Genomic DNA, 27,500 nt, shown 5'->3' with positions numbered 1-27,500 from the left:
ATTGGTATTTAGTCGCTTCACAGAAAATGCGATATTGATATTCATGGCAAAAAATATTATTCATCTGTACATTCGCAGAAAAGAATCTTGACGTCCGCATACTTACAAAGGCACAAGAATTTATTAAATGTCATCACAATATCATTTTTGCAATATAGAGGCTGAAGCACATATTACAATACAGCGGCAACAAAAGCAAATCGAATAAGCTCTGGAAAACCCTCCAACAGAAACCGAAATTACCAGAAAGCGAGTGGAACATGAGGGTTTGCTCGAATATGGTTTCAGGGCCATAACCAGGAAAAAAATGTGACTGAGGCAATGGTCAAGGTTAAATTCTCTTCCAAAGGTATTTAGGGTGCTTCTGATGACTAGACGGACTAGACTATAAACAACAAAAACGAAAGAAATGACCGAGGTTTTCTATTACTAGCTACCGGCCCCGGATTTGATGTGGAAATTTTTTTTTTTGCGGTATTGCCGCTTTAAGGACAACCCCAGTATCCTCCTCCTCAAAATGCATTCCTACTCGTCAACAGACAAACACGAAGAGGTCAATTTAATTGGATTAGAAAAAGTGGAGAAAGCTTGGTGTGTCCTGATGCGGGGAATACAGTATAAAGTTCATGTTCGCTTGAATTGCACGCCGGTTTTTACGGCAGGAAAGGCTCGAAAGCTAAGAATTGCCTCTAAAGTATACATGGAAACATAACAAAGATCAAAATGGACGGTTTGAAATGGCTTTATAACGTTATAAAAAGCGATTCACTCGTGCGGTTTGCAAACTAACTTTAAAGGACTCCCCCCCCCCCCCCCCCCCTCCCTCTTCTGCTCCTATTTCATTTTTGCTCACCCCCTCCCCGATTCTCCCCATTTTTTTCACACAAGAGGCACTCGTTTGCTCACTCGCTTGCTTCATATCGCCACTTGGAAAATGAAACGAAACGTCCTGCTACACAGGCTAGAAATGTGACTGATTTTCTTCGTTAATTTATTTCCCTGCGACGACCCGCTACCCTCGACCCACTCCCCGAAACCTACGCAATTAGCGACGAATATCTGCCATACTTAGCGCACAGCGGTTACCCAAATGAGAGCACAACCCTTGTTATGTAAATAAGTTTTGCGCGGTACATTTCAACTCTAATTTCATTGTTTGTAACGGCCAAAAATACGAGAAAAATATGTAAATCTGGTAGCCAGGTTACTCACGGCAGTGGAATTTATAGCATCATAAGATTTTATGGCTTCAACAATGAATTCTGAGTCTTTGGAAGCAAAGATCTAGCTTTGTTTTTCACCGAGAAAGGCTGTACGATATCGGACCTGGAGTTTCGCTTGGAAGGTAAGCCATTCATGAAGTTGTTTATCAGTTTAAAACTTATAAAATAAATATTACTGTCGGGCCATGAACGATCAATGGAATTTTCTAGAAGCTAGGGGTAAAAGAAATCGAATTTCACTTTCTTCAAATATTCTGAACAAGCTTAAAATAAATTAGATGAACTTGTATATTTAACAGTGACGTGAGCTGGGATCTTGCATTTGCGATCGAAGTGTTAACTGCACAGTAGAGTAGTTTGCGAACTAATTACCAAGGTGCTAATGCTATCGATATCTCGACGGAAAATTGTACTATTCAGTTTACACGTAAAAAATATTCTACGCTCATCACTATTATTTTTTAACAGATAGTAATCATATCACGATCGATTGTTTCCTATTCATGCTTTGGCCATGGTATTGCATTATACTGTTGAATGAAAGACGTGCATTCAGTAAAGCTTACTAGACGTCTTTGCGTGAACTTCTTATTTTCAATTAGTTTGAAAGACATCCGGAAGAGTATGTCTCCTATGAAATACTGTTGCGTTCTGTTACACCTTTTAAAAAGCATGTCAATTGATCTGCGATAGAAGCTTGAATCGAAATTTGTTTTCCTTCCACTTCGCAACTAGGTGAATCACCACAATATTCTCGCTAGGTAGATGATGTTTTATCGATCACAAGTTCTTGAAAGTGAAGAGCTTAAACCCTTTCGGTAAAATCCAGTACTTGTTGGCTATAAGTATTCAAGAGAATAATTTTGTATTTTAAAATTTGATACTATATTATAAAGGACAGCTGATCAAATAGGATCTACTTCAGCTTACAAACATCCAATTATTTTAAGAACTGCAACTGGAATTTTGTCAAACTGTGGCTAAGGTAGATCCGGACGTGATGATAATGATAGTAACGGACGTCTGCCCTGACTAATTATATAATCATGGACCCAAAACCTGAAATTATAACAGAATTTTATTTCATAGGGGTGACTAGTTTGGCAAGACAAATGGTAAATGCCTTGAACAGATGTTAGGAATCTCCTGTTAAGAACCATTTGATCTCTTGTATGCAGTTGGAACAGCAGGATTTAGTTCTCTATAAACTAAAGAAATAGAAGATTGATTTAGTGATGTAAATATTTCAATTATTTTGCGTGCATGGATATCCAGTAGGTGAATTAAACATACAGACCGTTACATGCTGAGCTAGCTATTCAGGTTATTTTAGGCTGCCCCCATTTACAGCTCAATTATCGGAACAAAGTGATCAATGGAACGAAAAGGTATTAAATCTATCAGTGTCAGACGAATTATATAAATAACGTTGTTTTCAGCCGATTAAAATTACAGATTAGGTGATTTCACTTTAGGATGACGTTGAAAAGTGTCTCCCAGAGTGCAAATTCCTTGAGTATTGAGCTAAACAATTTTTTATTTTCTCCATTATATTTCCTATGCTGTTAGCATCTGGTCTTTGATTACATTCATTATTTGTTTTTCTAAACACTGTTTTTGAATTTTTGCCTTAATTAAAATGTGAAGATTAAATGGCTTTCAATAGCAAAGCCTAGTGGACACCTAGCTAATCCTTTCATTGTGTAGCTGGAGTAAACATAACAATATTCTACCATTGTTTATATTCAATTACAAAGCCATTCTCTTGGGAGGGAAATTAGTTGTCAAATCAATATGCAAGTTTGCATAAATTATCTGACATTAAGTTAATGTGATCATCCTATGGTTTAAATGTTTGAAAATGTATCATGTTAATTATGTTTTTAAATTGATCATGTTGAATGTTAATAAAGGGTCACATTAAAAAGTAAGTGGAAGTTAAGCTGTGCATGGCATAAGATGCTGCTTCTAAAAATAACCTGAGAATCATGCTGTGGTGGTCTTGTAGCATTTTTGTTTTATCAAGTCAATCAAAACAATTCAGTTGATTTCAAAGACAATCTACAGCCAATGATTGGTTTGCTTGTCCTTGGGAAGAAGTTACCCACAGAAAAATCTACAACATAACAAAGCTGAGGCAAGTATTGGGTAACAATTTTGGTAACTTTAGTTCACTGTTTTTTACTAGATTTTAACGTTCCACTTGAGAGTAAAATTGTTTACATAAGTGCTATTTAAACAGAGAGTTTTAGAATTAATGCAAGAGCAAATACTTTCAATCATTCTGCAGCTGATTATAAATTAAAGCAAAAAATATGTACTAACTAAATGTCTAAATGTATGATCAGTAAGTTAATAGACATATTTGATACTGGTTTTATTACTCTTTTGACTAACAAACTCCATGCTTTTACTGCAAGCTAGACTGTGAGTTTGGTGCTGCATATCAAATGGCTTCCTAAAGAGAATGAAAGGGCCAGAAAGCAAAAGAAGTTGGCCTTAGTTCTTGAGGACTGGAAAGCACTATCTATCAGATAAATCGCTATCCAGTGGATAAGTGGTAACAAAACAAGCCACAGTATCTGCTGGATTGCAAGTTATTAGTTGGATAGCATTGTCCACCTTTCAAACAAGGCAGGCCTGGTTTTGTTGTTTGCATGTGTCCAAGGTGAATAATGGTTTCTGAACCTGGGTTAAAGTAACTACTCTGATTAATGCTGGGTTTTCTTGTTCTGATTTTGCCCAGAGGTCCAGTTCTTGGTATTGACCTTGAAGGATTATAGCCTCTGGGAATGAGACTGGTTGATTTAATTTTGATAGTTCCTGAGATTGTTCCTAGTGACAAGTTTTTTACTTTGTTTAGTTCTGATGACTTCTTGATCACTTGTTGCTTTATGACAGCCATTAAAACACTGCTTTAAGCTCAATTGCTGATGCTGAACCTGGGTGGGTGTAACTGTAACACGGTACATGGATGGCAACAAGCACAGGCCCTTGGGATGAAACTGACGATAGCGCAAGTTATGACCCTTCTGCAACTCGACCTCCAAGAAGAAGCACTCTCAGAGTGAGCCATCTCCGTCAGCCTTACGCTCGACCACCCTCTCCCCCTCGCCATCCCAGCCGTGCTGCCTCTTCACGACCCAAAATGGGTGGAGTGGTGGCTGAGAAAGTTGAGGACCTTGCAGCATCACTGCAAGCGACCACAGAGGTGTTATCCACAGCAGATCGCATGCTGGAACATTACAGAGATATAAATGTCGAGCAAGATGAAGAAATTGCAAAGGTAGAACATGGTGTTAGTGCTTTCAATGAATTGCAAACTTGTGTGGTGTTTTTCTAATACAGTAGGGACCTGTCTTTTAGAGTAGACACCAATATGACGATGATACGTTTCTAAGGCAAAGGCTGAATCTCACTAGCTTGCCTTAACACTAAATTAAAACTGAACTCTGTTTCAAGTGGACACCTCTCTAAGTTGGACTGTCACTAAAACTAGTCACAAGAATGTCTGCCTCAGAGAGATTTCCTTGTTTCTGTTACATCATTGAAATTTTATGATTGTGTTCCTCTTATTAGTTAAGGGCTGAACTTGAAAAGTCTGCAGACATTTTGAGAAGGGAAAGAATTTCAAGAAGAAGGCGCCTTCCTGCGACTCCCTCGTCATCACAGGTTATTAGCTCTTGTTGTAGGTGAAGATCAATATTTTTGTGTTCTTTTCTTTTAATTTTGATTGTTATGCCTTATGGTTTTTCCCATTTTGTTTTTAATTTATTTTGCTCAGTCAGAGGATGAACATGGAAGGCCAGCTAGAAAGAGATTACCAGTGCGGTTTGACCAGGATGTTCGATCTGATGTAAGTCAGTGTTGTTGCTTTGTTTATTTAGTTGGTTGTCAAGAATAGAATGTCAAATCATCTGGGGTGCTCCTTTTGCAGGTTGACCAGCTAAGACAGGCAGTCAGGAATCTAAAAAGTGAACAAAATCGATTGACAGGCGAGTTGGAAAGAGAAAGGGAAGACCGTGCAAGGTTGGTTTAACACAGCACTTAGGTTCAACCCAGTTCAATGCTAGATGATGCTAGATTCAATGAAGGAAAATGTTAGGGTTAGGGTTAGACATTCTGCGCAGTCAGACAGCGTTTTTGAAATAGATGCCTAACAAAACAATAGCCAAACAGGATAGAAATCTACAACTGAACATATGAAAGATCATATATTTGAAAGTTGTGGAGAAAGATACAAAGACATCATCATCATTATCACAGTTTTTTTTTTCAGGCTTTAATTTCACAGCTGCTTAAGTTGTGTACAAAACTGGGATGATCAATCATGTCCAGAATAGAAATGTCTAACAGAAGATCTTGAGCTAATAAATGAAACTATTATTTACTGGTTATCTCTGATTTTTACTGAATATTGTTTTTTGCTCTGACTTACAGAGTTGATGGGGATTCTTGGGGAGGCAGACATGACCAGCGAGGTCCAAATGGAACATCAGGTATTGATTAAATTAATGCTGTCAAGTGTTATTCTCTGTGATCAGATTGTCGCATAATAACATTTTGTGCATTCTTATTGTATTGAACATTGTTTTTTTTTGTTCATTTCTCTACAGATGTTATCTCCAGAGCTGACTTAGCAGAGAGGTATTAATTTTATTTCTTACAACTTTTTTTTTTGTTATTTCACATTCTGCACACACAGTGGAACCCTGTTAATCCAATCAATAACGGGCCACAAAAATCTGGCTGTGTTAATGGGGTGGCTGCATTAAAGGTGTTTTCTAACTAAGAAAATGACTGACTGAGCTTTTATTTGGGCCAGAATAAAGTGACCGTATTAATGTGGTGGCCATATTAACGGAGTGGCCATAAGGCAGGGTTCATCCCCTTAACATGGGTGATTGAAACTCAAACAAAAAAAGTTTGAGATATTAGGGGTTCAAGATAGCTGATAGCAAGTGTCTGAAAAAGGAGAAACCAAAGAAATATGATTTGAGTTTGAGATAGTAGGGATATCAAATTTTAGTGAGGTATTGATTTAATTAATGTCTACTTTAAATGAATTATTTTTGTGGTGTTAACAATGACATTTCAATCCTTGACCAGAGAAAGGCTTCTTAATGAGCTGCGGGAAACAGAGGAGGCTAGCAGGCGACAAGCTGAAGTCCTAGTTAAGGTCAGTGATAATTTCCTTAGCTTGCTATAATTTTGCTATTGCAAGCCCAAGGAAAGCCTTTTAGTACTGTGAGCTTGCATGTGAAACCTCAGTGCAAAGTACTGCTGTTTTAATCCATAAAGAGGAACTGAGAAAAGGAACCAGAACTTTTACGTTGCAGGGATTAGATGCAGAACGTGATGTGTTACGTGAAAGTCAAAGATTGGCTTCAGAAAGAGACAGAGAGCTTGAAACTTTAAGACAACAGGTGAGATACTCCTGTGAATGTTGGAACATTGTCAGTTGATGATGTTACGTGTCTTTTTAGGAAATAGCTCAAGGAAAATAGGCATGCTGATTGGTTTATAATCGTATATTTGAACTATAACTCGACAGAAACATGGAACAAATTTTCTATTTCTTAAGAAAGTAATCTTGTGGAGGTATACATCAATTTCTAGCATGGATAATGGTCAGATACTGCAATGTTATTTCAGCAAGTAAACTGCAGAAGTTTCTTTCAAGACTCATGAGATGTAGCTATTTTATTCCATTCTTAGTGACCCAATATCTGTTTTTACTTTTCTGTGACCAGTGTGATAGCTATTATAGCAAATTCACGGCACTCTAATTGACAAATTGAAGTCAGTTTTTCATGCATCTGTCCTTTCATTAGTTTCGTCGTGATATTGTCAATGTAGCTGTGGATCCATGAGTTGATAGGCGAGTGGATACATAGACTACTTTGACAGTGTTATGACAAAATTCATCGTCAATAACTGGACAGATGCACGAAAAACTGATGTCAATTTGTGTTTTAAAACAATGAAAACGCAGGAAGGACAAAATTAGGCCAAAATGCGAGATCATAAAAATGTTTACATTATAAATTCATGTGTCTGTTTGCTTATTGACAATCAAAATTAGCCAATGAGCACGTAAGAATTTCTGCAGTTATTTTAAAACTGGTAATTACCAGCAGACTGATGGACTTGGATGGGGTAGGTGGCTGAGTCAAACAAAGTTCTTTTATTCTTTCCATATTCCTAATTCCATTCATTTAAGTTCACTTTAGTCTAGTGAGGGGTGTTATACTGAGGAACCCAACAACACATGAATTCAAATTTTCCGTAATATGGTAATTTCTAATGAGATGCTGATAAACTGTACCAAACTTAATAATTTATCCCAGACTTCTCTGTTACAAGCAACTGTGACAATTTTAATTATAATCAATATTTTACTGCTAATGTCACTGCGTACTAATATTTTGCTGTAATGCTATCAAGTTGACATAAATTTTAGGTAACTTTAACACACTTCTGCACATACATGTAGAACTGTTACTTCAATGTGATGTATGCTGATGCATAACCCATAACGAAGTGTTTGATTAACTGTAACCATTAAAAATTACTTCAAGTTAATGGTACCTAATGTTTAATGGTGCACTTTAATTTAGTATTAATAACTTGATCTTTATTCTCTATTTATCTAAATAATCTGAGTAACAATTTAACTGACAACTAATAGTTGCACTGGTGTCATGGGGGGGGGGGGGGGGAGGGGGTTTACATTAAAAATCACCCTGAGAATCAAGTTCTCTCAAAACTTCACGTGGTTTATCAACAGTTGCAGGCCAATCAAAAATCACAGCAAGATGAAATCGAAAACAGACTCAAGGAAATACAAAAAGAGGTAAAAGTATGAACATGCACTCACGAAAATGTGTTGAGATACAGCGGCGAGATATTCAAACGGATTCACTTGCAATGATTGTCATGACAGAACCGAAAACAGTTGGACACAGGCTTTCTTCTGAGAAGTCTGCACCTTGCACTCTTGCACTCTTGCACTAAGTTCAGCCAAGTTTAGAAAGGTCTGTTGTTGGCAATCTTTCTTGTGAAAAGCATTTGCAGTGAAGATCACCCCTGCCACCGTTTCCTCTTGACAGAGGTTTTGATTTATTTCTTGGTACTTTTTGCCTTCTTTTTGACAACTTCAGTGTTAGCTTTGGAGTAGCAAGAAGTATGAAGGGCGGAGTTGTAAACCTTCACATTCGAATTCTGATAATTGATCTTTTTAATCCAGCTTTGCGTCCCATAACCCTTGCAATTTCATCCGCTGACTAGTTTTAACGGTAAGCGGTCGTTTTGCCCGATAGCCAGTTCTCCCGAACGATAAGTCTATTCGCCCGGTCTGAAAGTTCAAAGAAGGATTTTTCTCATTCTTTAGTCCACTGACCAGGGAGCAAACAGTCCGGGCGAACTGACTTTCGGGCGAAACGACCGCAGTTCGTTTCAACGGAGGACAAAAGAAAGTTACATTGACAAAGATGTCAAAGTTGTCAAAAATTAATCAAAACCAAGTCAAAGGATGACGGCAATGTTTACCGTAAACATGTATGTTGTTTTATCTATATTTTGCATTATGTGTTAAACCAGAATAAACTTCTGGCCTGACCTATTTCCTGTGTCTTAATCCACCACGCTGCACTGCACTGCACTGTCACTTGCGCTGTGTGCGCCTGTATCAACATGTCTCTATTTATTCTACTGATGCGATTGTCAGATGCGTGCGGAGCGAGAATCTTGGGAGAGGAAACAACAAGAAGTCGGTCAACTTGCCAGTGAATTGCGAAATGTTAGGGTAACTACAATCTTTCATACGTACATACGTACTTCTTTTGCTTTGTTGCCAAGCATTTTCTTCTCTTGTTTTCCGCTTCTTGAGACAAGCTTAGGAAAATCAAGTTTGAAACTTCTTAATCCCAGCTTTACTATAACTGAACTACTTACTGCTAAATTGCTAAACCCCAAACTTCAGTCTAACCTCACTGGCTTATTGAACTATATAAGACTATTTGTTAACTGTGAGTTTAAATCGCCTTGAACATGCCCGTGAAAACAAATAATACTATTATAAGAAGTATATGTTATAAAAAGTTGAAAATATAAATCCAATAAAAGCTGAGGTAACTAATTTGAGCTAATAATTCGTTCTGAGAACTTTTAATAAGTAGAATAAAACGTAATATAGTAAATGGTTTGAACTCAGGAGTATCAGTGTGATCGTCCGTCGGTGAGGGTAGTTCTGAAAAGAACTGTTGTTGGTCAGGTGACTGACGTTTCGACATCCTGAGCGGAAGTCATCTTCAGAGTCAAGTGAATAGTGTTTGTCTGTCGATACCACCACGGCTAAACTGACCAATCTCTTTCAATGGACCAGACTTATAACACCATCGACTGACAAACACTATTCACTTGACTCTGGAGGTGACTTCTGCTCAGGTTTACGAAGCGTCAGCCACCAAAAACAGTTGTTTTCAGGACTACCCTCACCCGGACGATCACACAATACGAACCAGAATAAAACGTGTTAAACCCCGTGGAAATACGTGGTTAGATTTGAAGAAGGGATTGTCTCTAGAACTCTATATAGCAAGAGAAATGAAGGGCGAGAGAGTGAATCCCCCGTAAAGACCTTATTCCCAAGGTAATCCCTTCAGGTTATTTTTAGATCACTACCATATTTAGACATTTCAGGAGAGTCTAGAGACAGCTAATCCTGTGACGCGAATATAATCACGTGCGAAGCCGAAACGACTTTACAGTAATTTTGATCGTCAACGAAAACATCTAAGCAGTGTGGGTGGTGACATTATCCGCGGGAGAACTGGATACCATGTCTAAAAATAACTCGAGGGCGATTACTTTGAGCATAAGATTTATGTGGGGGATTAACTCACAAACAATAACTATGCACTGAGTAAACACCCTTCATGCTCTCCTGCGGTAACAAATTAAGTCACTGCAAAAGACTTATAGATTGTAAATATGAACTGTAGTTTCATGGTTTTGCTAGCACGCTAAAATAGTTTTCAAAAAAAGTTGACTAGTTCTATAAAAAAGGTGCTGAAATTTATCGACAATTTGAACTGTTGTTTAAAGGTTTAAAACTGATATTCTGCTCTTCACGTCTTTCCTTCTTAACGCAATCATAAAACTACATTTATCCGGAACAGTTTTCACCTATTGTTATTGATCTTTCTAGAGTTTGTTGGATGAAGCAAACGACACGAAAATACGAGAAGAAATCCGCTCAGTGGCAAGGTATGTTTTTTAAATGTGTTTAACAGTGAAAATATAGTCTCATTTTGTGATTGTTTTTCAAAGTTTTTTTTCTACGATCATCAACGATTATCAGACGAGTAAGGTGCGACGAAAGTTTGGTGACCAAGTTTTAACGTTCAACTTTTGTTGTTGTAACTGGCAACTGGCTCCGTTTCCAGTGGCGACCTGTCGGCCTTTGACTTCAACAGCAGCAAAGTGCGCGAAATTGCAGGCGACGATAATGTTACCATGGAAACGTGGAAAGTTGCCCGTGGCAACACCATAATTTTAAGTCCAAAACTTTGTCACCAGAGCTCCGTCGCGCCTTGCTCAATTGATAATCGTGGTAAGTTGATCATAATATTCGTATCTGTCATTGTCTGAATAAAGCACATATATATTTAATTTTCACCCTAACGAACGCTTTCCATCCACTACAGCTGCTGATAAATTTTCCTTTGTCATAGCGAATGTTTGTGGTTTTTGTTGTTGTTGTTGTTTAGTGAGCTAGAAACTGAACGTAGGGCCCTGGAGGAGAGCGAGCGGGAGAAGAGATTGCTGGCCTCTCGGGTGGAAGATCTCTCGGGGAGACTGGAACTTTCCGAGAGGGAACGCAGGGAGGTCATGACCGAGCTAGATGCTGCCACAAAGAGATTGGACCAGAGCGAAGGAGGAAAAAACGCTCTGGTTGATCAGGTAATGTAGCCAACCTCGTTTTAAGGAAGAAAATTACCTGGAGCGAGGGGACATGGTTGTATTTTTCAAACGCTTGTTTCTCGTAAAATTATCGGATCGTGTTCTTGGCTTGAAACTCACATCCCTGTTTCTGCGGGAGCATTTTTGGGTGGACCAAAGTCCTTTTGGCATTGATATATGGCAACGAATTATCTGTGATTTACAACTGAAGTTTGAAAAAGAACTGCTCTCCTTTTGAAAAGGCGTTGCTGTTCCCCCTCCCCATCCGGCCAATACAATGTTGAAACTCAGAAGAAATTGCAGGACTAGTTTTCAACATTGTATGTGGGGTGAGGGTGAGGTTAGGCAGGTGAAGTTGTATTCGTGTCTGCTGTGTGTGCAAAAGCGCCAAAAGTGCAAATTTGTCCCAAGACTTTTGTCCAGGATTGTAGATTATCTGGGATGTCTGCTTTCTATTCGCTAGACCACGTTCTCATTTGACTTAAGATTCATCTTTCTGAATAGTTTTGAACAACTTTTCTCAAACTCATTAGTAATTCATCAAGTTAAAACAAAGAAAATCACAACCGTGAAGGAGGTTTGGATACCCGGTCTTAATTAGCAAAGATTTTGACGATTTTACTTCTTCGTTTACTCCTCAGTTTTCGTTTCGATTGAGACGATATATCAAACACTCGAGACAGTGTTATATCGGCTATTCAAACGCCTCGAATTTCGTCAAAAATACTCCGCTGCGCATCGTATTTTTAACTCTCTTCTCGGTGTTTGGATATCCCGATGGAACACTGTTTCTCGTGTTTGATATATTACAAGATTCATTGATACACTTTAAGAAACTGGTAGGCAGCTTTTAACTTCTAATTGATGGCTGAATGTTCATTTAATGTTTTCAATCTACTCTGAAGGCAGAACAATTACGTCAACAGTTTTCGCGCGCAGAAACTGAGAGAAACGACTTGTCTAGAAAACTGGAAGAGGCTCAAGGAAAGTTAGAGGACAATGAATCAGTTCGTAAAAGACTTCAGAACCGCTTGGAAAGTTTGAATCGACAGATGGAAGAAGGGCAAGGCGACCGTGAACGGCTTGTGGAACAACTTGAAACCCTCAGGGGACAGGTAAGGATTTTGAGGAATTTCTTTTCGCTCCGGGAAGCTAATGCTCTCGGTTCGTAAATGTCAACAACCTGCAAGTACCAAAACTTAATTGTCAGAAACTAAATATTTCTTCGAGTTGTTGTTTTAAGGATTATATTCCTGTTTTTGTTTAAACTATTGGTAAAAAAGGAATTTCATTTTGATCTGATAATACAGTTGGACCCCGCAAATTCGAATTCGGTTATTTCGAATTCCCCGTTGTTTCGAACTCAACAGTATTTCCCTTGGATTTGCCCTTCAGTAATTTGCTTTCAGCTATTTCGAACTACTTTTCTTTTCCCCTGAGAGTTCGAAAACGCTCTGCAAACCAGAGGAATTTGACAACGTCGACTTTTCGTTTTTATGTGGAGAGAGAACATTTTGGAGACGGAGCTTTTGAAAACGATGACCCCACGATGATCAGGTTATTTCCCCGCCTGAGATTTTCTCAAACATAAATCCAAAATGACCGGTGATTGTTGCGATATAAATTCTTCCGGCGTAGTGTGGATGGAAAAAAATTGACGTGTTTTCGGAATGAAACCTCCGTTTTAAAATTCCTCCAGCGTAGTGTGAACGGGGCCTAAGAGTTTATTAGTCATAAGCCAAACCAGGGGAGAATTTTATTTAGTCACAGAGGAAGAGCATTTTTTTTTTTTGTTAGGTTGCAAAGTCTGAGCGAGAAAAGGATGAGATGATGCAGCAGGTGACGAGAATGACGAGAAACGCGGCTCAAAGACGTCAGTCATTCGGCCCAACCTCCTCAGGGACCGCTCAACTCAGGAGGAGCATGGGCCGAACCGAGGGGCCTGGAGGCGACCACGTGTCCGAGATGAGGAGGAACCTGGATCGATTTGAGTTGGAGCGAGACCTGGATCGCAGGCATCCTGCCGGAGAGTCTTTTTATGATGGACTTGCTGGAAGAAACTTGAGGGGAGGGGAGGATATGGATAGGTATGATTCACAATAAATCTATCGTCAAATATCCCGCCAGGGACACCCTTGGGTCAGGACTCGAGAATAAGCAATCACAGGTGTTCTTTACAAGACAAAGACATTTCATTTTCATTCTTCATTTTATTTATTTATTCCATTAAATGGGCCGAATGACATAAATTAATTTAGCCAGATTTCTGCAAGATAGGTTTTGGTGCAACACTATTTTCCAATACCTCACTACAAGTCACAGACCTGGAAATGAAACTCTTAAACTGTTTGCATTAAACAAATAAATGTGAGTTATCTACTTTTTGTTATTCCCTCTGTATAAAACGTTTTCGTTTGCAATTGTTAATGACAGCTATTGCAAGTATGATTTTCATCAAATACCGTTAGAATTTTCGACTTCCACGAAAACATCCACGCAACACGTGTGTTAACGTATCAGTGGAAGAACTGGGTACCATGCCTATAAATAACTTAAGATGGATTACCTTGGGAATAAGACCTACGATACATATACATGGTTATCAACCAAGCGTGAGGTCAAGACGACTGGATATTGGCCAAGTTCTTTTTTTGCGTGTTTATGGACCGAGACGGAGTCGAGGATCATAAACTCGGTATGAGGCCAATATCCAGCCATCTTGACCGAACAAGCTCGGTCAATAAAGGATTTATTATATGGCTTTTGGGAAAATTTTCCCTGCAGGACACAGCGGGTAGTCCCGAGCCGGTAAGATAGCGCCATCTTGCCCGCTCGGGTAGCCAATCACAGCGCAGGATTTGGTTCATCTTTCCCACTCACAAAGCGAGGCATATCAATAAGGGGATTAACTCTGTTACTCTTCATTCTTTCTTGTCTAAAGCCCGTCGTGTGCTGACGTTATAGGATTGATATTGCTATGAAGGGGAAATAACGACCACCTTTCGCTTTTCTGTCAGGTTGGACATGTTAAACAACTTGGAACTTCTGCATCAGGACATGGATCGAAAGGACGAGCAGCAGGAGAGGTTACTCAGCCAGATGAGAGATCTGCTCTCCAAGTACGAAGAAAGCGAAGAACAGAAGAAACGCTACATGAACGAGCTGGAGACTGTGACCAAGAAACTGAAAGAAGCCAGCAAAGACGTGCGAGAGCTGGAAGAACAGTTGGAGGAGAAAGACAACCAGCTGAAGGATAGCGACAAGAAGAGAACAGAACTGAGAAACAAAGCTCTGCAGTCTATTAAAGAGTAAGGATCCGTCTTTTTTACTTTTCAATTGTAGCTTGTAGTATACTAAATTGGTGTTCCGCGAGCGCTCATCAAATTTTCCTTTTCTTTGAAGGCAAGAAGAATTGGTGCCTTACTTTCACCCCCTCGATTAGCCTGCGTACAAAATCGGGCCGCGTGAAAGAGCTTTGTTTTTGCATTCGGGCAGCGCGAAAATGGGGCGAGAGCAAATCGGGCCGCGCGAAAAATGGGGCGAGAGCAATTTGGGCTGCGTTAAAAGTGGGGCGACCTTTACGCAGATAACGTAGATAATCCTTAACCCTTTAATTTTCCTTGCTGCGCGAGGCAAGTTACATTGTGGGTTCAATTTGTACCCAAAAAGAACTAGCAAGTGAGTCTTAACCAGCAGTGTACTTTAATCAATTTGTGAGGTTGTTGAAAAAATGTTCGCGTGTTTATAAGGTATGAGTACCCCTTCCTGCCCTCATCTCTCGTTCCCTGTCTATCTTGTTACCTTCCCGCCCTACCTCTCAGCTCCCACCTTCGTTCCCTCCGGCCTCCATCCTTCTCTTCCCCTTTTCTTCTCCTGTGCGTCTTCTCCCCCTCTCCTTCAATGTCAATCAAGTTACAGATGATAAAAAGTCAAATGACCTACTCCTTCCTAGATATCGTACAAAATGCAAGAGGCTGGAACGGCAGGCAGAACAAGGACTCTCAGCGCACCCGCAAGAACCGTTGGTATGTGATACTTCATGTAGTACTTCACTTTGTGTCCTTTTTTTGTGTCTCGTTTGGTGACAACACGTTCTGACTCATTTGAACCTCAACCTCGTATTTCTGTAGAAAGAGATGAAGGAAATCAAAGAACTGCGTGCGAAAGTGGCCAAGCTAGTTTCCAAACTCCAAGAGGAAGCCGAGCAGCGACAGGTGGGTCAAGGGCACTGGAACTACTTATTGCGAGATGATGTAAGATTACGAGACGCTCGAGTGAAGTTGGGTTAAAAATTCCGTAATAAACTTGTGTTTAAAAAATGTTTTTTCTTTGGGGGTGGGGTGAGGAGAGGGGTTGGGTATCTAGGGACTTTTTTCGAGCCGTTCATTATCGAATTTTATAGTTTTCTCAGTATTATCGTGGCGTTAATTTATCTAATGTCTTTCAACTTATATAGAATTACGAGGAACGTATTTTGGAAGCGAGACATCAGGAGAGAGCCACTAAAGAAGAGGCCGCGTCACTCTACGCTCAGCTGCAACAAGTACGCAAGCCTGCATTGTTTAACATCTTTATCGCGACATCACACTTGATCGCGTACTTATCTATTCTTTTACCCTATTAGGAACGAGATGCGCACACGAACGCACTGAGAGAGCTTGAGGAACAGATCCAGTCTCTCACGGTACGTTGCATTCTCGCCTTATCTGTAAATTTATGTAACTGCTAAAGTGCTGATTGTCTGCAGTGCAGTCCACGCCCTTTAAGCCCCGTCCACACTTCGCCGGAGAATGTTTTGACTCTGGAAACGCAACAAATGTTTTCCGTCCACACTACGCTGGAAAGATTTGAAACCGCAACAATCACCGCCGTGACCGGTCATTTCGGATTTGAGTTTGAGGAAAACTCGCGAAGGGAAATCTCTTGTCATGATTATCGTGACTTCATTGTGTCCCAAAAACTCCACTTTTAAAATGTTTTCCGTCCAGACGAAAAAGTAAAGATGGGGTTTCCAAATACCCCTGGTTTCAAGGGCGTTTACAAAATGCTCTGTTTTCGTGATGGATTAGTGTGGACGGTAGGCCTAACCGTGGAAATAAAGCAGCGTTTTCAAATTTATCCAGCGTAGTGTAGAAGGGGCCTTAGAGTGAGGTCAAGACCAGCTAAGACAAACATACTACGTGATGCATACTCAATTGCCACGCGATACGCACCCGTTTATCACGTGATGCATATTTAAGCAGTCGTGCTTGTGTTTCACTTTTGATACCGCACTGTTTTGTTGTGCAGTTATTACACTTTCTCTAAACTGACTAAAATCAATGTCGTTCTTCTTTCTCCCATCAGGCTAATCACGAACAAGCTCTACAAGATGCTGCTAAAAAATCAAATAAACAGAGAGGTGAAATAGAGGATCAAATCGCCGATATGAAGGTAAAAAGGTCAAGTGAAAAGTTCAACTTGGTTGCGTTGATGTTACCACATTTTGATATTGGTTTTACTATTGCTTGGCAAATCAGAAACAAAGTTAGTCGAACAGGCGGAAAAGTCAAAATGGCTTGGAGGTAAAAGATTGTACTTGGTTGCTCTTTGGTTAGCTAAGAAGCTTGAAAAACCAACAAAAAGTTGTCAAAACGTGGCACGTGCGGGTAATTGATCCTTGATTGGATAAGAAGCTTGGGAAACCAACAAAAAAGTGTCAAAAAGTTGCATTTGCGGTTGATTGATCCTTGATTGGTTGTTTTACTTAAGTAATCTCATTAATGGCTTGTCAAGTAGGCAGTAACGAAAATTGACTTACTGGGGAGGGAAGCTTGAGAAACCAACAAAAAGATGTCAAGAAGTTGCACGTCCGTTTGAGTGAGTCTTGATTGTTTGAGAAGCTTGGGAAACTAACAAGAAGAAGTCAAAAAGTTGCAAATGCGTTTGAGTGCTCCTTGATTGGCTGTTTTACTTAAGTAATCTCCATTAATGGCTTGTCAAGTAGGCAGTAACGAAAATTGGCTTACTGGGGAGGGTTCGGTGTCGTTGTGTCAACAAATTGTGTCGCTAACGACAGGAGATGTGAATCAAGTGTTCTTTAAACGCAGATTCAACTTGCGGATGAGAAGTCTACAATCAAAGCGTTACGTAAACGCCAAGAAAAAGACCGGGAGGAGATGGAGAAACTTAACACTGAGCTGAATGTGTGAGTTAACTAATTAATTAACATTTTTCTCTGCAAAGTTTTCTTGGTTTCGTTAAATGAGCTAGGGTGCAGTGCTAAAATTTGGCGACAAAGAGACACAAATTTTGAAAGTTCTTTGATTTCATTGTCAATCAGAGCGACCGAGGAAAACAACAAGTTGAAAACCCGCTACGAACAGGCCAAGGAGGAATCGGAAAACTTGGTAAGTAAAATGCAGCAATATTTGAATCCATATTCTGTGTAGTACAACATTTGTTATCTGTTTTGAACACATTTTCTGCAAGTGAATATATGAAAGTTCATATATTTGAAAGAAAGATATGAAGACATTATATAACTGCGATGATCATTTGATGTCTTCACATTATTTTCTGTTTACAATTTGCAGAAAGAGACAATTGAAGTCAACCAGAGCAGGTCTGTTTGATTGCTTTTTTAATGCTTTTTTTCTGGTTCTGTCGCTGTCGGGTTTTGTGTCATCCTCACAAATCTACTTTTCTCGTTTTATATCAAGGATCGCTCAGTTAGAGGATGCTGTGCGGCGAAATCAGTACGCGCTGGAGAAGGCTTCCGAGGAACAACAGGTACAAGCGATGCTGTATTCGTTTCTTATCATATGACTGTGTCTCACAAGGACTGGGAACAACCGAATTCACGAATTTGATTGGCTGAGATCGATATTGACCGCGGTCTAGATTTTCGTATGTAGACCGGCATCTAGACTAGTTACATTTTGCGGTGAAAAAGTTGCAAACTACAATACAAAAATATTGAGTCTTTTCTTCTAAAAATACTATTTCCAGAAAATATTCTCATTATGCAAGTGCCAAAAGGCTTGATGAGAAAAAAAAGTAAAGGGGATAAGCAAACTTTGGCAGATTTAAGTTCAGCTCATCGCTGTTCGCAAGGAAAATGCCAGATAGTACAAACCAGTTACATTAAAAGAATTAAATTTTTCTTGTTTGCCATATAATAAACATCTTATTAACCGACCTTAGTCGGTCTGTTTGGGAGAATCTTGACCTCGGTCGTGTGTACAGACCTCACTGCGTTCGGTCTGTACTCACGACTTCGGTCAAGATTCTCCCATGCAGACCTCCTGATCGGTTAATAAGAGCTAAATGAAAGCATAGACAATTAATATCTTTTCAAGGAGTGGATATACGGTTTAGTGTTCTAACGAGCCATTATGGCTGCTCTGTATCCGACTTATTACCTTAAGTTTCTTACTTGTTACTATAGTCTGGTCTACAGAAAGTGGATGATCAGTTAGATCGAGTTATCGAGCAAGTCTGCAGAGATTCGGACATGCCCCTCCCGGTGAGTACGTCAATCGATCCATCAATCAGTCACCACTTAATAGGCCATTTCCGAGTTGCCTTGTGCCTCTGTTTCAAAACTAGTCTTCGTGCAAAACGTTTCACACGGAAATCAGTTTGATTTGCATGAAAATGAACCTGCAGGTGGAACACAGACTCGTTTTAACACAGAGGAATAAGGCAGCTCGGAAATGGCCTTTTTAGTGAAGTCGACAAGTCTCAAGAAAAGTAAAAACTTACTTTTAATTGCTTGTTTGCAGTCTATGCTCGCCAATGGAAGCATAAGAAACAATTCTCAAACCTGGATTGCTGACATGATAGTGAGTACAGTTTTCACTACTTTCATTTTCATAAGCACAACTAAAACACCTGCTCTAATAAGCTTACATGTCCAAACACGTATATCTTCCCTTTTCCCGTAATGTTGACTAAACTCGTTTCTTTTAACAAGTCATATAGTAAGCTTATGGTCCTTAAAAAGTGTTTAGACGGAGAGAATTTCTGTTATTTTTCGTTCGTCGAAGGCAAACATATTCAGTAGCCTGACACCCAAGGACCAAGAAGGTTCCGAAGTGTACTCGAGGATATCCGAAGATAATCAGAAGGTTTTTGAGGATTTCTGAAAATGAACCACAGTCTTCAAAATATGACCTGACTACTTTTCAACTCCGGATTAAAGAATAAACTTAGCTAGGTGGTAACTCAGTAAAAGAGTTTCTTTACAAATTGGTCATGATACAAATTAATCGTGAACTTTTCACTATGATTACCACATAAGTTTTTTAGGAGCATTTTTGAACTTTCCTTGAGCACGTTAACGGATTAGCTGATTGTTAATTTGCTTCTTTGTTGTTTGAAGGGTAAATTCCGTTGGCTTTCTGAAGAGCTGAAAGCTCGCCTCTCAACCGAACGCAGGTTAAAGGAACAGGCTGACTGGAGCCAGAAAAGAATCAGGGTTTGTACTGCGTCTTATCAAAAACGTAACGCGCAAGTTACCCCTCCGCTTGCTCGTCACGCACTCCGTTCTGCGTGACGAGCAATGAAATTGGTTGGACTGTGATACAAGTATTGAAGTTTGTCTAGTCTATCATCCGGTCATTCATAGGCTTACATACATTTACACAAGTGCATGTTGTGTTGAACTTTACTTCTTGTACCACAGTCCAACCAATTTTATTGCTCGTCACGCTACTTGTTGTGCCACACTCCAACCAATTTTACTCCAGTCACTAGTGTGAGACGAGTTAGCGAAGCGGCTACCTTGCCCTGATATGCTCACAATGATCCTCTCATAGTGGAAGAAACAGAGATTTCTTTGTGTTTATTTTATTGCTAGGATGTTGTCCAAAAGGCGGACGAAGACAAAGAGTACTTCATATCAGAACTGGACAAGCAGAGCATGCTGCTTGATGAACTTGCAGCACAAAAGAAAGGTAATTACGAAAGAAATTATTTTTTCCGAAGATTTAGTGAACATTTTTAGGCGACTTTTGTTGGCTCACAAAGTGAGACAAATAGGTTACTAACGGTACTGGGGAATATTTTGGCCCGAGGTCGTGGCAGTACGGACCGAGCGCAGCAAGGTCCGTACGAAAACGACCAAGGGGTCAATATTTCCCAGTATTACTCGAGCAAGCTAGGTTAGTAAGTAGTTTATTATATGGCGAAATACACGGCTCATGACCGTTTCTTCGTATGAAAAAATTCCGACCAAGAAAGAACCAATCAGAATGCTCAGATTTACCTCATGACTTCCTTGCCATATAATAAAGGGTGTTATTTTTGGGCGAAAAATCGTCCTGTTGTCGTGAAAATACCACGTGTATATTTTGTGTTGAAACATGCGTGGTTGAAAACTAAAAACTTGGCAGTTTCTTTGCGGGTTCTTGGGAACTTATCTCAAAAGTCGATTTATTCACAATTCCGAAATTGCATGAAATTGTAATAATTTTTATGGTGTGTAGTAGTAGCAAGTGTTTTACATTGTGTGCAAGGTTGAAGTATTAAGTTAAGGTCAGTGAAGTACTTAAGTCCAGAAATTAAAAGGTTACAAACTCTGTGACTCTGCACTGATTAGCTTTGTTTATGTATTTAGGTTTGGAATCGAAGAACAAACAGAATACTGACAACATTAAAACTCTCCAGGTTTGTAAAGAAAACGGCATTTAATCTTCGAATGTTCTCTGGGATTTCTTGTAATATACGAATATGTTTGCTGTATGTTTAAATTCACATTTTTAAGTTTGCTTTGTTGAATGAGTTTACATTTTTCTTTATTTTCTAGGACAGAATAGCTCAGTTGACTGCTCATTTAGAAACGGTAAGAGCAACAAAGGTCTAGGTATAAAACTGTCTGCATACGAGCCAAGTGGCCCATCAGGCCGGAGCTTATCCCGGTTTCAGGAGCATGAAGCGACTAGGAGTATTTTTACTCCCCCCTGGATTGGATACTAGTCCATCGCAGGGTTACCCCCAACATTAATTTCGCTAGAACCCATTTATACACCTGGGTGAAGAGAGGCACTGTGAGAGTAAAGTGTCTCGCCCAAGAACACAACGCAATGTCCCCGACCAGGGTTCGAACCCAGACCGCTTGATCCGGAGACGAGCGCTAACCATGAGGCCACCGTGCTTCCCACCTACAACAAAGGTCTCAGCACAATTTCCAAAAAATACGTTTGTTGTTGTATCTACAGAGTACACGAGCCCTACACGCCACGGCCGAAGCCCTGGATGATCGGCAAAAGGTTTTAGAAGAATTTGAGGGCTTACGGGTACGTAATTAAATAAGGGATCACCAAACATTAGCTTGTGTCTTTTCCGACGTTGCAATTTCAAAAACGTTAAGGGGCGGGGAAGGAAGGGTAGGGTTGGCTAACGAGAAGCGCAATTGAACTAAAGGCTGTGAAGAAGACGAACTGATGAAAACAGAATATGGAGTTTCTAGATTTGTTTTCTGGATGAAGTGTGATTTGATCAGTGTATGCTAGTTTGTTATTCGCAAACTGAAAAGTAGTAATAGATGTACATATCTTATCTAATTAATCTGATAACCCCTCACTTCCTTTTTTCATTCTTTACCGTGGGCCGGTCTAACTGTAAAAATGTAAATTAAAACGAGATATAAAGGTTGATCAAAAGCATATCACTTAGACTAGGTGATATCCTTCTGGTTTAATCAATTGATTGACTGAAATAGCTGTTGATGACTTTGTTTCAGGGCGAGCAGAGAGAAAGAGACAAACTTCATGACAAGTATGTCAGGTGAGTTACACTGGCTCTAAATTTCTGCTCGTAAGCGAGTCGGAAGAAGTCGCAAAAGTATCCGAAATGGTTCCACCAATTAGAACACATTGCGAGAACCCGCGAGCATATGAAAGACTGTACGGCTTGACGTCATAAGGTTACGCCTCGTTACTAGGCAACCTTCGACGAAAAACACGTGATACGTTTGTTAGTTCTCGCCTTCAGTGATTATGTGCACCACGTTTTGGTGCGTGTTTCGGGACCGCCATTTTGAATGTTGTACAGAATAGTAAAGGAGAAGTTATCTTAAATTGAAAGAAATACTTAACAGTTAGCACGAGGCGCGTTGGTTTGGCATAGAATGTTTGAACATATTTATTATTAATTAAATGACCAAAAAAATTACAGAATGAGCGCCAAAGAAGCAACACATTTTATGGATGATTTTGTGCTCAGCTTAAAGTTTTCTGTTCAGATATAAAGAAAGAGTTGGAAGTATTCGGCGAGAACTTCAAGGAGCGAAATCAATGGCTGAAGACTACAGGGTGAGAGGAATGTCGTGTGACTCATTTTGTCTCTATGATTGGTTCAACAACATCACGTGACGTGATGTCGAGTAATTTTAGAGGAGTAGCTCATTTGATACAAAACAAACCATTCGGCCCGGCCAGCATATTTAACATCAAATTATGAATTGTTACTGCTCCACTCCCGGTAAATAATGTATAATACTTATGCAGTTGCCGAGCTCTGTAAAGACTGAGTTATATGGGCACCATTTTATTACAACTTGTCGTGCATCAGTAGCTACCAATGTTGCAAACGTTTGCACTGCAAGTTGAAAAGCATCGTTGCAAGTATCACCAGACATGTTATGATTTGCAAAAACATTGTGCAGCTTGCATTACGGTTGGTAAAACCTGCAAGACCCATGTAACTTTTTAGCAGGACGATCTTTAAGTAAACGTCGCCAGTATTACTTCGCGATGACGCCTTGAGCATTAATCAAGGTTGCAATAAGTGTCGGGGTGAGAGAGGGGGGGGGGGAGGGGGGGGGTTTGGGGGATTAATGGAGAAACCACGGCATTCATTTTGGTGTCGAAGCTTAACGGACTTTTGTTACTCTCCACAGCAAGAAACCTTAGACGCCAGCACTTTGTCCACAAGACTGTTGGAGGTTAGCAGCAATTTTCGATGGTGCTAAATTTGTCCTTGTTTCAAATCTGTATCAATAATTTTTATATTTCTCCCCACAGAGTTTGGATCGTATTTCAAGTCCTAAAGCTAAACAGCGAAGACTTCACCAGTTTCCAGATACGCCACCGACTAACATGAGGTAGGCGGCGTGGTCGAGTGGTTGGGGCGCCGGACTTGAAATGCGGAGGACGCGGATTCAAGTCCCGCTCTGACTACTTAGCTGGAGTTGTTTCTCGGTAGACCCTAATTCAGCTCCTCGGTCATGCTTGTAAAGAGCCAACTGGTCTGCCTTCCACCAGTTGGGATTCTTAAGCCTGTTATGTTTATTCGATATCTTTGTATCTTTCAGTTTAAGTAGCATGCCTCTGAACTTGCTAGGTGTAGCTGAGCGCATTGGCCACTATAAACAACAACATTTGAACATATTTTTTTGAACATTACTTGACGGTAAAGTTATAGTGTCCCTTATTGGTATTATAGAATTTTGGAGATGTTTGTTCATAGAGGTGCAGTCCAGCCTCTGATTGTTTCGAGCAAGTGCCATCATTTTACTCTCTTTGTAGTGATGTGCAATGTACGTAAAGTATTTTTACCAGTTTCTTTTGATACAGACGCTGTAAACCCTGCCTTTTCAATTCTGTTTGCAGACCATCCACAGCTAAAACAAATCCCGTATCAGAATGGTCTCCCACATCTGACAATACTTTCTCGACTCTCTCTGAAAGTAAGTTGTGTTATCATTAGAACATAAGAATTTATTACGTTATTTCATGGTGAAGGGGACGCAAACTTTAGAACGAGATTATTACAGATTGGCAAGAATCCCCAGTATACCCATCTTTAGTGATTCGCTTCTAGTGAAGGGAATGTTCTTTAAATAGGCGGTTTGCATGATGGCGTAATTTGATTTTAACCACCACGTTTTCTGTTTCTCATGTTATTTAGAGCAATTGCCATTTAAACCCCACTAGGGCTTCAAAATTTAAATAATAAAATAAAAACGAAAGGAATTCTGGTAGTTGTAGTCAAATGGCGATATCGTGCAAATCTACTACTGATTGCAGTACCACAAAAAAGTTTACCTAATGAAGATTGGGAAGAATTGAGACGGATTACGAACAATGAACATGGAAAGCTTAGGATACAGCATACATTACCAGGATCCATTGCCAACATAATTAAAAAAAAGTTATGTTAACATCACCCATATATAAGTAACAAGGATGGTTAGGATTGGGAGTAATTGGAATGAATTACGAACGTTAAAACCTGGAAAGTTTGGGATGCACCATCCTTGACATGGCTCCCTCGCCAACATAATTAACATAATTAACATAATTAACATAATTATGTTAACATTCCCCAATATATAAGTAACCAGGGTGTTTAGGATTGGGGAAGACTGCTCAAGGCGGATTACGAACGATAGACCTGGAAGGTTTTGGATGCACCATCCGTCATAATTAGCCAACATAATAAGCATATTTATGTCAATATCTCCTTTATATAATGCTAAGGAATAAGGAATAAGATTGGTTAAGATTGGTGAGGATTGAGATCGACTTGGAAAATGTAGGCCCAATATCGCCGACCGGTTAGCTCAGTTGGTAGAGCGTCGGACTACCGTGCGGGAGGTCTCGGGTTCGAGCCCCAGACCGGACCAACACTCAGGGTCTTAAAATAACTGAGGAGAATATGCTGCCTTTGCAATGACATCTGCAAATGGTTAGATATTCTAGTCCTCTCGGATAAGGACGATAAACCGTAGGCCCCGTCTCCTGCATCTTCACTGTTATGGTCAGCAGGGGACGTTAAAGAACCCACACACTAATCGTAAAGAGCAGGGCGCGAAGTTCCCGGTGTCGTGGTCTGGTCTCTGCCCATTGTGCTGTTGAAATGCTCGGAGACATTAGCTGTTAAAGCTACTCTACAATCCGAGGGTAAATAAAGTATACTACTACTACTACCACTACCACTACCACTGCCACTACCACTGCCACTGCCACTGCCACTGCCACTGCCGCTGCCGCTGCCGCTGCCGCTGCCGCTGCCGCTGCCGCTGCCGCTGCCGCTACTACTACTACTACTACTACTACTACTACTACTACTACTACTACTACTACTACTACTACTACTACTACTACTACTACTACTACTACTACTACTACTACTACTACTACTACTACTACTACTACTACTACTACTACTACTACTACTACTACTACTACTACTACTACTACTACTACTACTACTACTACTACTACTACTACTACTACTACTACTACTACTACTACTACTACTACTACTACTACTACTACTACTACTACTACTACTACTACTACTACTACTACTACTACTACTACTACTAACTGTTTTAGATTTCCTTCATAGCATAGAAATAGCGTGTTTCTTCTTTTTTTTCTTCTTGTGTGTGCATTTGTGCTTCAGTTTTCTTGCTGACCTGTATTTTATTTCTATTTAATGTTGATGTTAACTGGCTGCCTGGCTCCGCTAGCCCCTATGGTTATTCCAGACAGCTAGTACTCCAAATTTTACTTTTAATATTTTCATTGAACATTGTAATTTTTTTTAGCAAGAGTGAGTACAAATTAAGATTGATTGAATATTTCAAGATAATATGTATAAGCTGTTACGGACACCATAAGAATTCTGCGACCGTTATCTCTCAAAGCCTAACTACAGAGATTGATTTCTCTTGATTCTAACGAATTTTCAGACCCTTCACCCATGACTTCCCCGTTGAAAACAGACAGGAAGAGATCTCACAAGCTACAGGAATATCGCTCTAAAGGCCCAATAGCAAGCGCTGACTTGGACTATAAAGAGCGATAACAGCACGACAAGGTGTACGTCACAGGGTAATAATGCTATGTTAAAAAAATATGGCGACTGGTACATTTACCCATAACGCGGAAATATTAACAACGCTCATAAAAAAAAAATGTAATTTTGTCTGTAGATATGTAATTTGTTAACCCGCGGAGCACCAAGGAGTTCACAAGAACTCGTTCAGAAATGCCCGTGCATTCCAAGATCGAATTGGAATTTGGAAATGTTAGTTTTTGAGCAGAGGGGAAAACCGGAGGACCCGGAGAAAAACTTCCCGGAGCAGAGTAGAGAACCAACAACAAACTCAACCCACATATGACGCCGGGTGCGGGAACCGAACCCGGGACACATTGGTGGGAGGCTCCCGAAAACGCACAGAAAAGATTCTTGAACCTTCAAACCTAACACACATACTGCTGTTACTGAGTACAAGAACAAAATATTGCAAAAATATGTTTTTCTTCGTACTTTATGGGCTCTAAAGGCTCGCATGGTATTGTGGTAAAATGTACAGCCGCAATCTTTTTTCCAACGGAAGATTTCCTTTGTGTGCGTGGCTCGAATTCACTTGTAACTCGTGAATTGGAATAGCACGTTACGAGTGGCAGTGGGTGGTCACTTATCATTGTCCGGTGCTTCTTCAGTTGTGACTGCCCTGTGCTTACTTATCATTGACCTGTCTTTGTAAATCTTTGATCTGTGTTGATTAAGGGATGGAAGGGGAGGGGAAGCACTGTTTCTGACCACATTTTTTCCCTCTACTTCTAATGTATAGGATTTCGTATTTGGGCTTGATGGCTAAATGTTTTCGTGGTTCTCTTTTTTTGCATGATTTTGCTTTCTCTCTTTTTTTGTGGTTCAAGAATGCTCATCTCTTTACAGTGATGTATTCAGTTGATTAAGCATCGTTCTTTGCTGACCAAGTACCTGTTTTATTATTGCTTTACTCGAGTTTCCCTAACCTGTTGATGTTGATCGATAATAAGTAATTGCTTTACGTTGATTTACTACTGATCTGTATTTTCATTGTGTCAATTCCCGTTCTCTTATTTTGTTTATCGATTATCAACCCTGATCAACGTTGCCATAAATTTGAATGTACGTTTGGATGACAAGTAGAGGGCCTAGTTCATAAAAGCGACATGACATAAGAAGGACGGTATGTCGGTATGTTTGCAGTGTGAACATACTGACATAATAGCAACATAACAGCACAAACGTAACGACACAAGGGAAAAACATGATCTTTTACTTCTGTTTTTATGTTGATGTTCACATTGCCAACATAAGCGATTATGAAATTATTTTATTATGTCATTATGTCCACTATTGGTGTCACAACACCTTGTTGTGATGATAATGATTATGACGATGATGACGATGTCGTTATGTCGCTAGTGCGAACCAGGCCTAATTGATGACTTAATACCTTCTTATTCCATTATTACACTTATTTTTCAGGTAAATAGAAGCACCGTTGGTTATTACACCCCACTGAAGTGACTATTTAAG

General features: G+C 39.8%; 2 protein-coding genes across 13 annotated transcripts in view; one reads left to right on the top strand and one right to left on the bottom strand.

Moving 5' to 3' along the window:
* The window catches only part of LOC110063486 (N-acetyllactosaminide beta-1,6-N-acetylglucosaminyl-transferase-like), a 20,761-nt gene extending 20,620 nt beyond the window's left edge, over positions 1-141 (bottom strand). For 6 of the 7 annotated variants that reach the window (XM_089288065.1, XM_089288066.1, XM_089288067.1 and 3 more), the window contains exon 1: positions 1-140. This exon is cut by the window's left edge and continues 90 nt beyond it. The gene's annotated coding sequence lies outside the window, so the exon portion shown is untranslated. The other variant, XM_020770479.2, reaches the window with a different exon arrangement.
* A 727-nt stretch (positions 142-868) lies between these two features.
* LOC110063484 (uncharacterized) overlaps positions 869-27,500 on the top strand; it is a 26,859-nt gene continuing 227 nt past the window's right edge. Inside the window, exons 1-40 of one of the 6 annotated variants that reach the window (XM_020770472.2) lie at positions 875-1,345; positions 3,648-3,891; positions 4,125-4,509; positions 4,803-4,895; positions 5,008-5,079; positions 5,161-5,252; positions 5,664-5,722; positions 5,840-5,870; positions 6,333-6,402; positions 6,563-6,649; positions 8,014-8,079; positions 8,953-9,030; positions 10,435-10,493; positions 10,997-11,189; positions 12,095-12,304; positions 12,987-13,276; positions 14,207-14,497; positions 15,142-15,214; positions 15,320-15,403; positions 15,646-15,732; positions 15,814-15,873; positions 16,536-16,622; positions 17,279-17,376; positions 17,512-17,578; positions 17,765-17,793; positions 17,891-17,960; positions 18,619-18,696; positions 18,956-19,015; positions 19,555-19,650; positions 20,032-20,128; positions 20,791-20,840; positions 20,980-21,015; positions 21,392-21,469; positions 21,916-21,959; positions 22,417-22,486; positions 23,074-23,118; positions 23,198-23,277; positions 23,786-23,862; positions 25,876-26,017; positions 27,450-27,500. The exon at positions 27,450-27,500 is cut by the window's right edge and continues 227 nt beyond it. In XM_020770472.2, coding sequence (XP_020626131.2) covers positions 4,198-4,509; positions 4,803-4,895; positions 5,008-5,079; positions 5,161-5,252; positions 5,664-5,722; positions 5,840-5,870; positions 6,333-6,402; positions 6,563-6,649; positions 8,014-8,079; positions 8,953-9,030; positions 10,435-10,493; positions 10,997-11,189; positions 12,095-12,304; positions 12,987-13,276; positions 14,207-14,497; positions 15,142-15,214; positions 15,320-15,403; positions 15,646-15,732; positions 15,814-15,873; positions 16,536-16,622; positions 17,279-17,376; positions 17,512-17,578; positions 17,765-17,793; positions 17,891-17,960; positions 18,619-18,696; positions 18,956-19,015; positions 19,555-19,650; positions 20,032-20,128; positions 20,791-20,840; positions 20,980-21,015; positions 21,392-21,469; positions 21,916-21,959; positions 22,417-22,486; positions 23,074-23,118; positions 23,198-23,277; positions 23,786-23,862; positions 25,876-25,991 — 3,585 coding nt within the window. In that variant the 5' untranslated portion in view covers positions 875-1,345; positions 3,648-3,891; positions 4,125-4,197 and the 3' untranslated portion in view covers positions 25,992-26,017; positions 27,450-27,500. Of the gene's footprint in view, positions 1,346-3,647; positions 3,892-4,124; positions 4,510-4,802; positions 4,896-5,007; positions 5,080-5,160; positions 5,253-5,663; positions 5,723-5,839; positions 5,871-6,332; positions 6,403-6,562; positions 6,650-8,013; positions 8,080-8,952; positions 9,031-10,434; positions 10,494-10,996; positions 11,190-12,094; positions 12,305-12,986; positions 13,277-14,206; positions 14,498-15,141; positions 15,215-15,319; positions 15,404-15,645; positions 15,733-15,813; positions 15,874-16,535; positions 16,623-17,278; positions 17,377-17,511; positions 17,579-17,764; positions 17,794-17,890; positions 17,961-18,618; positions 18,697-18,955; positions 19,016-19,554; positions 19,651-20,031; positions 20,129-20,790; positions 20,841-20,979; positions 21,016-21,391; positions 21,470-21,915; positions 21,960-22,416; positions 22,487-23,073; positions 23,119-23,197; positions 23,278-23,785; positions 23,863-25,875; positions 26,018-27,449 lie in introns of all 6 variants that reach the window. The other 5 variants (XM_020770475.2, XM_020770470.2, XM_089288064.1 and 2 more) reach the window with 5 other exon arrangements.

The sequence above is a fragment of the Orbicella faveolata genome, unplaced genomic scaffold (assembly GCF_042242905.1).
Source record: "Orbicella faveolata isolate gen_17 unplaced genomic scaffold, um_ofav_v1 contig_15, whole genome shotgun sequence".
NCBI classification, from domain to species: Eukaryota; Metazoa; Cnidaria; class Anthozoa; order Scleractinia; family Merulinidae; genus Orbicella; species Orbicella faveolata.
The sequence above is the reverse complement of the archived record's forward strand: the minus strand, read 5'-3'. Positions and strand labels throughout refer to the sequence as shown.